Here is a 13,520-nt window from a genome sequence, read left to right as displayed (position 1 = left end):
GATTATTTACTTCCTTTAGACAGAGTTCAAAGGTGCAAGCTATGGCATGCATATAATAATTTCTTCTCAAATAACAGCATAGCCTTAAGCAAAAGACACACTAAAGGAAAAAAGTATGGAAGAAAAAAATGCCATCAATCAAGTTCAGATCACAAGTAGACTTCATTTCACGCATAAATATTCCTACTTAGTCTATCAATATCTATTATCTGTTATTATTCAAAAATGTACTAACTTAACTGTACACCATTTGTTAGTACAATATGCCCAACAAAACGCACAGCAACCATTAACTAGGTCACCTAAAATTCCTCTAATATCGTTTAGCACAGTTCAAACAAGATCTAAGTGGCTTTATTTTCGTCATTGTCAACAAACCTGCCAAGAGTTGAATGATGCCAAAATTTGCTCATCACTTAACTGGAATTTGACCTATAAGTGTACTCTGCTACAAGTTGAGAAAAAGATGATGACTTGTTTTCTAGCAATCTTGCTGGAGAATCATATTCCTCGATAAGCCCTGCACCAAGATTGGGAGAATCTGCTTAGCTATAGGATTAGAATGAAATCATTCTAACCATGAAAGAACTAAGGGAACAGAAGCTATATGAGTAAGATGAAATCATATGGTCACACTAACCATTGTTGAGTAGCAGAACCATATCACTATCGAGAATGGAAGTTATCCGATGTGCAATGGTAATGACTGTACAGTTGGAAAAATGTTGACTGAGGGTTTCTTGGATTAGAGTATCAGTAGCGGTATCAACGGATGCAGTAGCTTCATCAAGCACCAACACCTTACTTTTCTTGAGCAGCACGCGACCAAGGCAAACCAGCTGCCTCTGACCCACACTCCAATTCTCTCCACTCTCACTAACTGCAACATCCATAAATATATAAACAACATATTTCCACAATATGGTCTTGAAATATTCTACATAAGAAGCTGAAAAGACAAACCTGTTGAATCTAGTTTTCCATCTTTCTTCCTAATTTCATCTCCAAGTTGACACTTATCCAGAGCCTAAAACAAATAAAGGGAAAAAATTAAATAAATAAAATAATCAGTTGCCACACATTGACTACAAATCCTAAGAGCAGCATGTCTAATTAATGAGGAAAATCTAGCAAAAAGATAATTCCTTCAATCATCAAAGAAAAACCAACCCACCTCCCAAATTTGTTTATCCGTATACTCTTCTAGTGGATCCAAGTTGCTTCGTACAGACCCTTCAAACATTGTTGGATCCTGAGGGATAATACTAAGTCTGGATCGCAAATCATGAAGTCCGATCAAGGATATGTTGATGCCATCTATCATAATCTGACCAACAGCAGGCTCAACGATCCGGAAAAGTGCTTGTATGAGAGTTGATTTGCCACTGCCTGTTCTCCCAACAATACCAGTTTTCATTTCTCCAGGCAAAGTGCATGTGAGACCTCGCAAAACAAATGGCATGTGTGGGCCATACCTCACCTACATTGCCCCCATTACCATCAACTACTAAAGATTACATAGAAATCATAGCCATGAATGATCCTATATATAATCTCTTGGTTTTTGGGTAATAGACAACTAAGAACTGACCTGCAAATTACGAATATCAATTTCACCTAGTGATGGCCAAGATTGATCTGGCCGATTTTCTTCTATCACAAGAGGCGGCTCACTTGGTATACTCGTGTATTGAAGTATTCTCTCAACAGATATAATTTTGTTCTCCATTTGGCAAATATTCCATATTACCCAGGACTGTAACGTGTTTAGATTAAGTCCATATGTCACAGCTAAACCCGCAATGCCTTCAGGAAAAAAAAAAACATTGAAAAAAAGAGAGGACAATTAGAAAGCTATTATAAACTAAATTGAGAGAAAGAAGAATTGTAATGTGTTACTAAGACACCATATGTGAATCACCTACCTGGATCAATGACACCTTCTGGAATAGAGACTAAGAAAATCAAAGAGAAGACAAAAGTGATAGAAGATAACATATCCAATCGAAAGCACAACCATTCCATAGCACCAGCAATATTGAATTTCGGCCGAGAATTTGTATCTGTCAGTTTCATATTTGTCTCCCTAAATCTTGATTCTTCATCAAAGCTCCTGATAGTTGTTGAGCCTGAAATTGTTTCAGAAAAATGTTGTATCAATGGAGCTTTGCACACTCCAACTAATCTCGCCAATTCTCTTGCTGAAGGTATGTAATATTGCTGCATAATCAAAAGTTTGTGTGAACACCTTGTAATATTACAGGAGTTAGGCTTGATGGATTCTTCACATAAGTAGATCTTTCCATAGTTTTCCAACCCAAAAACTTCTGAAATTTAAGGACATATCAAAATACACTGCATTCATCTAGCTAGTTGCCAAACATCTAACTTAAGAAAAAATATTTTTCTATCCATTTATTTAGCATATCAGTGCATTTTTTTTATATAAAAATGACAGCAAAACTCTGCATATAGGTTTTACATTTAACCAAAAAAAGTTTATAGCATGTACTAAGCATATATTGTAAAGATTGCAGTATTATAAACCAAGGTAATGTCAATTTTTTGGTCTGAGATGTGATGTGATTTAAGGCATTTTTCAGCATAATATAGCAGGCAATATTATGATGAAGTCAGATTGTATACTAACCTGATACCAGAAACAGATTGCAATCACTGGGATAAAAATGATGAAAACCTGCCATGCAACCTGAGACATTACTGCAATAATTCCAAGGAGTTGGATCAATGAGAATGCAAATGTCGCAACTTGATATTGAATGTTCAAATCTACTGCGCTTTGGTCTGTAGAGGCCTGCAAGGAAACATACAGACAGTTCAGTAAAACATTTACACCAATTATGTCTATCTGAAAGAATATTTGTGTATGTTGTCTTTGAGGGAGAGAGAGAGAGAGAGAGAGAGAGAGAGAGAGAGAGAGAGGGGAATTTCTTAAACTGAAGAACAAAGCTATGTGAAATTGGCAAACTATGCTTGGAGCACAATACACATCTTTCCACTTACTCTGTTTAGGATCCTTCCACTTGGAGTGGCATCAAAAAATGACATTGGGGCACGGAAAATGCAGTAGTGCATTTTACTGAAGAGTTGAGTGGCAGTCTTGTACCCAGCCACCGCAAGAAGCAGTGATCTCAGGAGGACGCAAAAAGAACTTCCAATGGCCAAAGCAACATACACAATCAATAGAGTAGAGCTACTGACAGCAGGTTTCATGTCTTTTGAGATAGGGGTTGCCCAGGCCATCCAATAATTACTTCCAATTTGAAGGAGCTGAAAGAGAACTTGTCCAAACAATATAAAGGGCACAAGAAATCCTCTGTATGTCATAGTGATATACTTCCAGTAGACTGAAAACCCAACTTTACCTTTTTCTCTCTCTTCTTCTTGGATAATCTGTCCTTTTGTCCCAACTGTGTCATCTGTTTTACAAGTTTCAACGTCTCTGTTTTCTTGTCTTTTTGCAACCCCATTAGTACTAGACATATTTCCGACTTCCTTGCTCATACTAGTACTCTCAGAAACTGATCCTGCCTCCACAGAATCAAGTGCCAACAAAGCTTTCTCATGCGCCCCCACAAGTTCCATAAAATCAGTTCCAGAATTAAGAATATCATTGTACTTTCCAGCTTGAGTAATCCTCCCATCTTTCATGACCTAACAATGAATTATAAGTTGAACTCAGGGATAGAAAAGAGCCGAACAATCCATCCATCAGTTGAGTTAAGCAAAGAAAAAGGCAGAAAGAAACTAAGTGTGAATGGCTTACCAAGATAAGATCAGCAGCAGGTAAGAACTCAACTTGATGAGTAATATAAATCACTGTTTTTGAACTCAAAACCCCTAGCAAACATTCCTGCCATATAGAGGTAAATATATATCAAAAGAAGTTACGTAACAACTACAGAAAACAGAAAAAAACATAGTGCAATGGTATCACAAGAATTTTTGAGCACCTCAACTCATACGCACACAACCACCTATCTTCAAATGCATATATTTACAACTTTATGTACATGACAAACTCAAAAGAAAACATGTTTTACAGTGAATATTGTAGCACTAGTATACAGAAATAAAATACTTTAAATAGGTGGGATCCTGTGTGAGCATCTACAGCACTAAACGGATCGTCAAATAGATAGATGTCAGCATCTTGGTACAGAGCACGCGCAATTTGGACTCTTTGCTTCTGCCCACCACTCAAATTGATTCCTCTCTCACCTATGAGCGTCTGATCCCCAAATGAGAGAATTTCAAGATCCTTCTTCAAGGAACATACTTCAAGGATCCACTCATACTTTTCTCTTTCCATCTTCTTACCAAACAATATATTTTGTTCAATGGTGCCACTTTGTATCCAAGGTGATTGAGCAACATATGCCTTTGTCCCACACAACTTAACAGTCCCAGATATCTTGGGTACTTCTCCCAGCATACAGGAAAGCAAACTTGACTTACCAGAGCCAACAGTCCCACAAACAGCTACCCTCATGCCATGTTGCACTTCAAAATTTATATCTTTTAGTGTTTGATTCGAGGATGATAAATCCCAAGAGAAATTCCCATCAATAATCTCTATTGCTGTATCAGAACTACCTCTTGGAAGTCTCTCTATCACATCACACTGCAAGTCATCAAGACGAAGGAATGATGCAATTCGATCGAGGGACACTTTAGTTTGAACCATCATTGAGATTGTGTCAGGAAGATTGTAGATGGGCTCCTGAAGAATCCTAAACGTTGCAAGTGCAGATAAGATCTTCCCTGACTCAAGTGGGATCCCCATCAAAATACAAGCACCAAAACTGATCACAGACACAAATGTGGGGGCCCCCCAAAAGAGAAATGAGGACATTGCATTAGTGTAAAGAAAATTCTTCAACCACCCTGCCTCGGTCTTCCTGAGCTCCATGATTTTAGATAGAAACTTCATCTCCCATCCTTGAAGCTTGAGAATCCTCATGTTCCTTAAAATCTCAGACGTCACCTTCATCCTTTTGTCTTTTGATTCCATTATCTTGTCTTGGAACTTCTCTAGTACTGCCCCCAAAGGAACATTAGCCAACATTACTAGAACGGTTGCCAGAAAAGCCGCAATTGAAGCAAGCCCAAGATTTTTATACAAAATTAACAATGCGAAAACAATTTGTACGAAAATCATCCAAATGTCATGCATATACCAACTGAAGTCGCCGACCCTCTCAGCATCAACAGTCACGAAATTGATAATCTCCCCACTAGTATGAACCTGCTTTGACTGGCATGAAAGTGTTAGACCTTTATTATAGATCACTGCGATCAATACTGATTTAGTCCTGATTCCAACCTGCTGCACCCTAAAGTACCAGTGCCTCTGCGTGAGGCATTCAACAAGTTTTGCAGAAAAAAACACTGAAACCAGAACATAGCCCTCATTCTTGAAGTTGCGCTGCCCATTGAGGTATTGAACAAAAGAATCAATAAGATATGGTCCAACATAGGAAGCCATAGTGTACATCATACAGAAAATGGCTGTCAAAATAATTTCTTTCCATGCCATGGAGATTAATGCCTTCACTAGCTTTAGTGTGGTCACTCCACTAATTGTACCACACTCTGCCTCAATCTTATTTCTAAAACTTGGAAAGCCCACAAATACACTATCACTGGGATCAAGTTGAGGAACATCCTCAAGGTCTAATGTCTTCTTAGTACCGGCAGAAATCAAAGGGCACAACCATGAGAAAGTAAGAATGCTGAAAAATCCAGCATTCGAATAAGGTGTTACATTTTCACCCCCCTTAGACTTATTTGACTCTGATTCATTACTTGCATTAGAATTGCCATTCAAAAGTGGTTCTTCAAGAATGGCATCTACACCCTCATTTTCCCCTAAAAATCCAACATAACATAGGAACAGACCCGTGACAACAGAGACAACATCGGAAACTAAATACTGAACTGGTAAATTGACATGTTTCCTATAAAGAACAACATCTATAACAAGCTCATAAAAAGAAATAAAGAGATACAAACCCCAGAAAACTCTCAATAAAAACGGGTACTTTGGTCTACCTAAATTAAACAAATAAACACAAACTGCACCCCAAGCAAGTGTTCTAAGCGCTAAATCCAAAAGGGTCTCTAATTCTTCATCAGACCAACCATTTCTATACCAATAAAAGTAATTCAGTAAACATAAGACAAGACTGAACACACAAACACCCATACAACAAATTGGAGTTTGTTTATAGTACAAACTCCTGGTTCTCTTAAACCTTTCCTTTGGACCTTCCCTATTACCCATCTTGAATCTCTGGCACACCCATGAGCCAAACACGCCAAATAACAAGACCAAGTGTAATGAGCCTGAAAACCCACGTAGGACAACGGGATTAAGGAGAAAATCACTTCCTGAAGACATTAGTGAGGAGTAGTAATATGAGAACAAGGTTGAAAAACCATTCTCTGTGGATTCAAAGAACCCCATTTTTTCTTGTCAAGCTTGGGTTTTTTTCTGCTGTGTGATTGGGATTCTATGTCATAGTCAAAGATTTTCTGGTCCAGGTAAGTGTTAGTTCAATGATATATATAGGACTTGTTGTTTAAGATGAGAGAGAGTCAAAGGTCGCTTTCCTTAGACGTAGGATTACGTGGTCGGCAAGACTAAAAGTTCGGAGAGTACGATGAATATATGCAGCAAATGCGAGAAGTGAGACAAAAACAAAAGGTTGGCTTGTTCCCCGGAATGGTATCAGGTTGGAGAAGAAGTGATTGGAAGTGTATAGCTGTTAGTGTTTGTTGTTTCCGTTAGTGTGTGTGCGCGTTTTTTTTTTTTTTTTTCTCTCTTTCTGCTCTGGATTTTCTACTATATCTGTCGTAGTAGTGCTTATTTTTTGCTGAACTCTTTATATTTGGAAGAGAGAAGATAAGAGGAAATGACACCAGAACAGTTATTAAAAGGATATTCTTTTTTTGGTTTCCCAAGAACGGAATGTACCCTCCAAAATTAGGAGCATTGGAATGGAATGAGTTCGGAAATGCTTGCTCCACAAGTCTGCAACAAATTTGTTTTTCTAACTGTTTATCTCGACAAGACCGGCGACAATTTATTTGTTTGTTTGTTTGTTTTTATTTTCAAAGGAGAAAATGAAAATAGTAGACGAGTCTGTTTGTCTCAAACCAAGGGCCGGTTCGATGTACCAGGCGCTTAAGGTGAAAACTGAAAATTGAGGTTGTGTTTGATAAAAATTATTTTTATCAATTTATTTTACTATTTAGTTTATTTTTGCTATTATTTATGGGTTTTATTTTACTTTTTGGTACTATTTATGTGTTTCACTATACTATTTTAGCTAATTTTTACCTTTATTTAACATACTTTCAGCAAAAAATTTCAATATTAAAAAAATAAGGGGATCCCAAACGGAATTAAGAAAGTATTTTAATATAACTTAATGTTTTTTTACTTAAATTATATTATCTTGTTTTAGATGTAAAATTACTAATAAACATGAACCATGTAAAATTTTTTATGAGTATAGACACGAAAAATTTGACAAAACTTTTCATACTTGTTGATGTGACAGATTGATAGGGATAACTAAAAAAATGATGTTAGTAGTGAACCTAGATAAGTATTGGTAAAAGTTTGCCAATTCAACTGTTGTGAAAATTTGTGTATTGCTTTTTTTTTTTTGGTTGAGAAATGCTATATTCACAACAAATCCTGGGTGTTATTGGTTCTAATTTGAACACATTACTTAAATTACTTTTTTGTCTACCAATAATAGCCAATAACAACCTACTATTTAAAATTTGTTGTGAAAAATATTATGGGTGTAACATATCTTTTTTTTTTTTATTTGATAAAAAATATTATTTTATTTATTGGCTAATATTTGGGTTTAATTAATATTATTACAATGAAAAAAAAATCTTATTTGTTAAAATTTGGGGGCATTTTTTTTACTTGGGGCCTTAAACGACCACCTCATTTGCCTATTCTATAGAACTAGCCCTGTTTCAAACCCTTTTTAAAATGATGTAATTATTTTCTAACAAAGTAAAATTAATACAATATGTTAGGTGTTTTAAATTAAGCTATCTATATTTGTTATTTGTAAGTGTTTTGTTTTATTTTATTTTTTCGTTCAAAGAAACATAATGTATTTTACATTCAATTATTATATCAAGCTAGATATTTTTGTAAATAATGTAATATATAATTAGAATTTGTTTTTAGCGTTCCTCGCAAATGAGCAGCAGTTAAGAACTCAACTTGATGAGTAATATAAATCAGTGCTTTTGATCTTAAAACCCCTAGCAAACATTCCTGCCATATAGAAGTAAATATATATCAAAAGAAGTTACAAACAACTACAGAAAACAGAACAAAGCAAAGTGCAATGTTATTACAAGAATTTTTGAGCACCTCAACTCCCACGCACACAACCATCTATCTTCAAATGCGTATATTCATAACTTTATGTACATGACAAACTAGAAAGAAAACATGTTTTACAGTGAATATTATAGCACTAGAATACGGATCTTTCCTAAAGGAACATACTTCAAGGATCCTCTCATACTTTTCTCTTTCCATCTCCTTACCAAACAATATATTCTCTTCAATCGTGCCACTTTGTATCCAAGGGGATTGAGCAACATATGCCTTTGTCCCACACAACTTAATAGTCCCCTCTATCTTGGGTGCTACTCCCAGGATACAGGAAAGCAAACTTGACTTACCTGAGCCAACGGTCCCACAAACAGCAACCCTCATGCCATGTTGCACTTTCAAATTTATATCTTTCAGTGTTGGATTCAAGGAAGATAAATCCCAGGAGAAATTCCCATCAATAATCTCTATTGCTGTATCAGAACTACCTCTTAGAAGCCTCTCTATCACATCGGACTGCAAGTCATGAAGACGAAGGAGTGATGCAATTCGATCGAGGGACACTTTAGTTTGAACCATCATTGAGATTGTGTCAGGAAGATTGTAGATGGGCTCCTGAAGAATCCTAAACGTTGCGAGTGCAGGTAAGATCTTCCCTGACTCAAGTGGGATCCCCATCAAAATACAAGCACCCAAAGTGACCACAGACACAAATGTGGGGGCACCCCAAAAGAGAAATGAGGACATTGCATTAGTGTAAAGAAACTTCTTCAACCACCCTGTCTCGGTCTTCCTAAGCTCCATGATTTTAGATAGAAACTTCATCTCCCACCCTTGAAGCTTGAGAATCCTCATGTTCCGTAAAATCTCACACGTCACCTTCATCCTTTTGTCTTTTGATTCCATTATCCTGTCTTGGAACTTCTCTTGTACTGTCTCCAAAGGCAGGGGCGTAGCTAGGAATTTTTACATGGGGGGCCGATTTGAAGTATTGATATAAAAAACATAAATCACAAGTCTATTGAATATGAAATTTTAAATTTGATATATTTTAAACATTAATGAATATACAAGGTAGCAAGGTAAACATTAATGAACCTGTTGAAATGAATGCATCTGATTCGTGATGACCTATTGGTTTCTTACTAAAATGGTAGCAAGGTAGACAATATATCGCATCCATTGAAGGTGAGTATTCCAACCAATCCCTATGTGAAAGTGATTCAAACCGTGAAGGTTGAAACCGATGACGATGAGTATCATCGTTGTATGGATAGTCTATATTTTTAGGTTGATATGAACCTTCTTTGAGATAAGCTCGTTGGATTTCATCTTGTTTGTTGATAGGGAATTCACATATTTGTTTATGTGATCCTGGATCACGATCTAACTCTTCAGATTGAATTCTTGAACATTTGGAAGGGTGTTCATTAGGCATTGAAGTATCAACATTTGTTTCTATAGTCATAGGTGTCTTAATTTCTGAATTGCTACAATATTTTTTCTTAAAGAATGCATCAATTGTTTTTCATTTGCTCATAATTCTTTTAACTTTAAGAATATGACTAAAAAATTAACCTCAAAAGAACTTTAAAAAATAAAATTTTAATTAGAAATTTTTACTTAGTCATATGGATGTTATTTATACTCAAGAAAAAACAAAATTTTCACTATAATTTAAACAGTTAACCCATTTTTAATACGACTTTAATTAATAGTAACTCCTCAAAAAAAAAAAAAAAAATTAAACACACAAGTATTGTTACACACCATAAACCAAATAATTTAACAACACCGACAGCCACATCACATGATATCTAACTAATCAAAAATAAGTAATGAATCAAAACAATTTTACCTTAGAAAATTTGTCTTCACAAAGTGTAAAGATGGGTGTGAGCTGCATGGCAATACTTACTGCCTCTGCCTACAACTTTAGATTTTCCCTTCTAGACTCATCACAAACAATCTCCCCATGCCTTCAATCATGTATTTCTCTAAAAATATATAAAAATATAAAGAGCACGTGAATATTTAGGTGTAGATAGTTAAGAAAAAAAAAAAAACACTAAAAAGGGACGAATGTCTAATGCTTAAGAAAAAGAAGAAAACTCACCATGCAATCACCAAGTTTCAAATCTTGAAATTTGACAATGAAATATGTTGGGTGATTTGTTTTAAAAAGCAAGAAGAAAGAAAAAATTGGTCATGATTTTTTTTTAGACTGTAAGGACATGGACTAATGCTGAGTATTGGGGGCTGGTACTCTGGTAGGCAGAGGAATGAGAAGCGGATCAAAAAAAAAAAAAAAAGTTGTCAAGGGAATGGGATTTGGTGGGGTGGGTTTTTTTTTGACCGAAATGATAGAAGTGGGGTACTGGGGTGGGTTTTTTCTTTTTGTTGTTAGTGTTTGTACTATTTAAAGGTAAGTGGGCTGTGAGTAAGTTTTTTGTATTATTTGGAGTACATCAGGCTAAAACTATAGCTGGGCTGACTGCTGAGAAGAGTGGAGATATTGTGGGTATGGTGGGGGGCTGGATGTTAAATATTGGGGGCCCAATTATTTTTTATAGCTACTCTAATGGATATATATATTTTTTTTGCAGGGGCCACGGCCCCGCCCCCCCCCCCCCCAAAGCCACTATGTGGCTCCGCCCTTGCCCAAAGGAACATTAGCCAACATAACAAGTATGGTTGCCACAAAAGTTGCAATTGAAGCGAGGCCAAGATTTTTATACAAAATTAACAATGCAATAACAATTTGAACACAAACCATCCAAGTTTCATGTATATACCAACTGAAGTCGTCGACCCTCTCAGCATCAACGGTCATGAAATTGATAATCTCCCCACTAGTGTGACCCTGCTTTGACTGGGATGAAAGGGTTAGAGCTTTATTATAGATCATTGCAATCAATACTGATCTAATCCTGATTCCAACCCGCTGCACCCTAAAGAACCAGTGCCTCTGCGAGAGCATTCAACAAGTTTCGCTGAAAAAAACACTGAAACCAGAACATAGCCCTCATTCTTGAACTTGCGCCGCCCACTGAGGTATTGAACGAAGTTATCAATAAGATATGGTCCGACATAGGAAGCCAATGTGTACATCATCACGAAAAGGGCTGAAAAAAGAATATCTTTCCATGCCGAGGAGACTAATGCCTTCACTAGCCTTAGTGTGGTCACTCCATTAATTGTGCCACACTCTGCCTCAAGCTTATTTCTAAAACTTGGAAAGCTCACAAATACACTATCACTGGGATCAAGTTGAGGAATATCCTCAAGGTCTAATGTCTTCTTATTTCCGACAGAAATTAAAGAGCCCACCCAAGAGAAAGTAAGAATGCTGAAAAATCCAGCATTCGAATAAGGTGTTACATTTTCATCTCCCTTGGACTTATTTGAATCTAATTCATTACTTGCATTAGAATCACCATTCAAAAATAGGTTCTTCAAGAATGGCATCTTCACCCTCATTTTTCCAAAAAACTCCAACATAACATAGGAACAGACCCGTGACAACAGAGACAACATCGGAAACTAAATACTGAACATGTAAATTGACATGTATCCTATAAAAAACATCTATAACAAGGCCATAACAGGAAATAAATAGATACAAACCCCACCAAACTCTCAAAAAAAACGGGTACTTTGGTCTGCCTGGATTAAACAACTGAGGACGCAAATAAACACAAACTGCACCCCAAGCAGGTGTTCTAAGCGCTAAATCCAAAAGGGTCACTAATCCTTCATCAGACCAACCATTCCTGTACCAATAAAAGTAATTCAATAAACATAAGACAAAACTGAACACACAAACACCCAGACAAGAAATTAGAGTTTGTTTATAGTACAAACACCTGGTTTTCTTAAGGAGCAAATGAGTACCTGAAGACATGAGTGAGGATTAGTAATTTGAGAACAAGGTTGACAAACCATTCTCTGTGGATTCAAGAAACACCATTTTTTTTTCTTGTCAAGCTTGGGTTTTCCTGCTGTGTAGTTGGGATTCTATGTCAGAGTGAAAGATTTTCTCGTCCAAGTAATTGCGAGTTTAAAATTAATGACATATATGGGATTTTTTTTGTCCAAAAAGAGAGAGTGAGAAAGAGAGTCAAAGGTCTTTTTTTAGGCCTAAGATAACGTGGTGGGCAAGAGTAAAAGGGCCGTAGAGTGCCATGAATACGCAGCCAATGAGAGACAAAAAGAAAAAGTTGCCGTATTCCAAGGAAAGGTGTCAGCTTGGAGAGGAAGAATGGAACTGTGTAGCTGCATTTGTGCGTTTGTTTTTTCCGTAAAGGTTTTTTGACTTTTTTCTACTCTTGACTTTCTACTATATGCCTGTCATAATCGTGCTTATTTGTTGCTGAACTCTTATCTTTTTTTTTTTTTTTTGGTTGAGAAACCTGAACTCTTATCTTTGGCAGAGAGGGTAGTAAAGGGTATGGCACCAAAACAGTTTTAAAATAATATTCTTTTTATATGAAATGCTTGCTCTTCAAGTTTGCAATAAATTTGTTTTTTTGTTTGAGTAATCGCATTCCCACACGATCTGCAGAAAAAATTTATTATTATTATTTTTTGTTAAGCAAAAATAAAAATAGTAGAAGAGGCTTGTTTGTCTCAGACATTTCTTAAAATGAGGTTATTATTTTTCTAATATAATATAGTTGTTACAAAGTAATAGGTTTTCTAAATTAAGCTATTTTTATTTTTTATTTGAAAGTATTTTAATTTTTGTATTTTTTTTTCATTCATGGAAACAAAATGCATTTTAAAATAAATTGTTGTGTCATATAAAATATTTTATAAATAATGTAATATTGGATTGGAATTTGTTTTTAGTGTTTCTTATAAACGATTCATCTACTATATATCTTGAATGGTTTAAAGAAGAAGCATATATAGAAGTAAATCAATCACTTATATTAGGAAAAAAAAATACAAGACTTTAATAATAAAAGAAAAATGTAATTTTGTGAAGAGCTTATTAACATTGTGCTGAAAATGTGACATAATTGTTAATGAAGCAATTCATCTTTCTGCACAAACATCTTCTCCCAAAACATTGACAAATGGATCAAAACGTTATGCTAATGCTCAATAGGAGTGT

The 13,520-nt window shown here is 35.8% G+C and overlaps 1 protein-coding gene and 1 pseudogene across 3 annotated transcripts; both read right to left on the bottom strand.

Annotated features, from left to right (window-relative positions):
- Positions 1-416: 416 nt before the first annotated feature.
- Positions 417-6,490, bottom strand: LOC142618955 (ABC transporter C family member 3-like). Of its 3 annotated transcripts, XM_075792023.1 has the most exons (11): positions 4,103-6,424; positions 3,788-3,874; positions 3,498-3,675; positions 3,025-3,461; positions 2,651-2,815; positions 1,926-2,220; positions 1,592-1,806; positions 1,175-1,480; positions 964-1,027; positions 641-880; positions 417-520 (listed from the first exon to the last, which is right to left on the bottom strand). In XM_075792023.1, the coding sequence occupies exons 1-11, from the start codon at positions 6,422-6,424 to the stop codon at positions 417-419; spliced, it is 4,413 nt and encodes a 1,470-aa protein (XP_075648138.1). The 3 variants fall into 3 exon arrangements, with proteins under 3 accessions (XP_075648138.1, XP_075648137.1, XP_075648139.1); XM_075792022.1 differs by having other exon boundaries at positions 3,025-3,675; positions 4,103-6,490; XM_075792024.1 differs by having other exon boundaries at positions 1,592-1,673; positions 2,045-2,220; positions 3,025-3,675.
- Positions 6,491-8,384: 1,894 nt separating this feature from the next.
- On the bottom strand, positions 8,385-12,305 carry LOC142620272 (ABC transporter C family member 3-like; annotated as a pseudogene).
- Between the last annotated feature and the right edge of the window lie 1,215 nt (positions 12,306-13,520).

This window comes from Castanea sativa, chromosome 12 (genome assembly GCF_040712315.1).
Source record: "Castanea sativa cultivar Marrone di Chiusa Pesio chromosome 12, ASM4071231v1".
Lineage (NCBI taxonomy): Eukaryota > Viridiplantae > Streptophyta > Magnoliopsida > Fagales > Fagaceae > Castanea > Castanea sativa.
The sequence above is the reverse complement of the archived record's forward strand: the minus strand, read 5'-3'. Positions and strand labels throughout refer to the sequence as shown.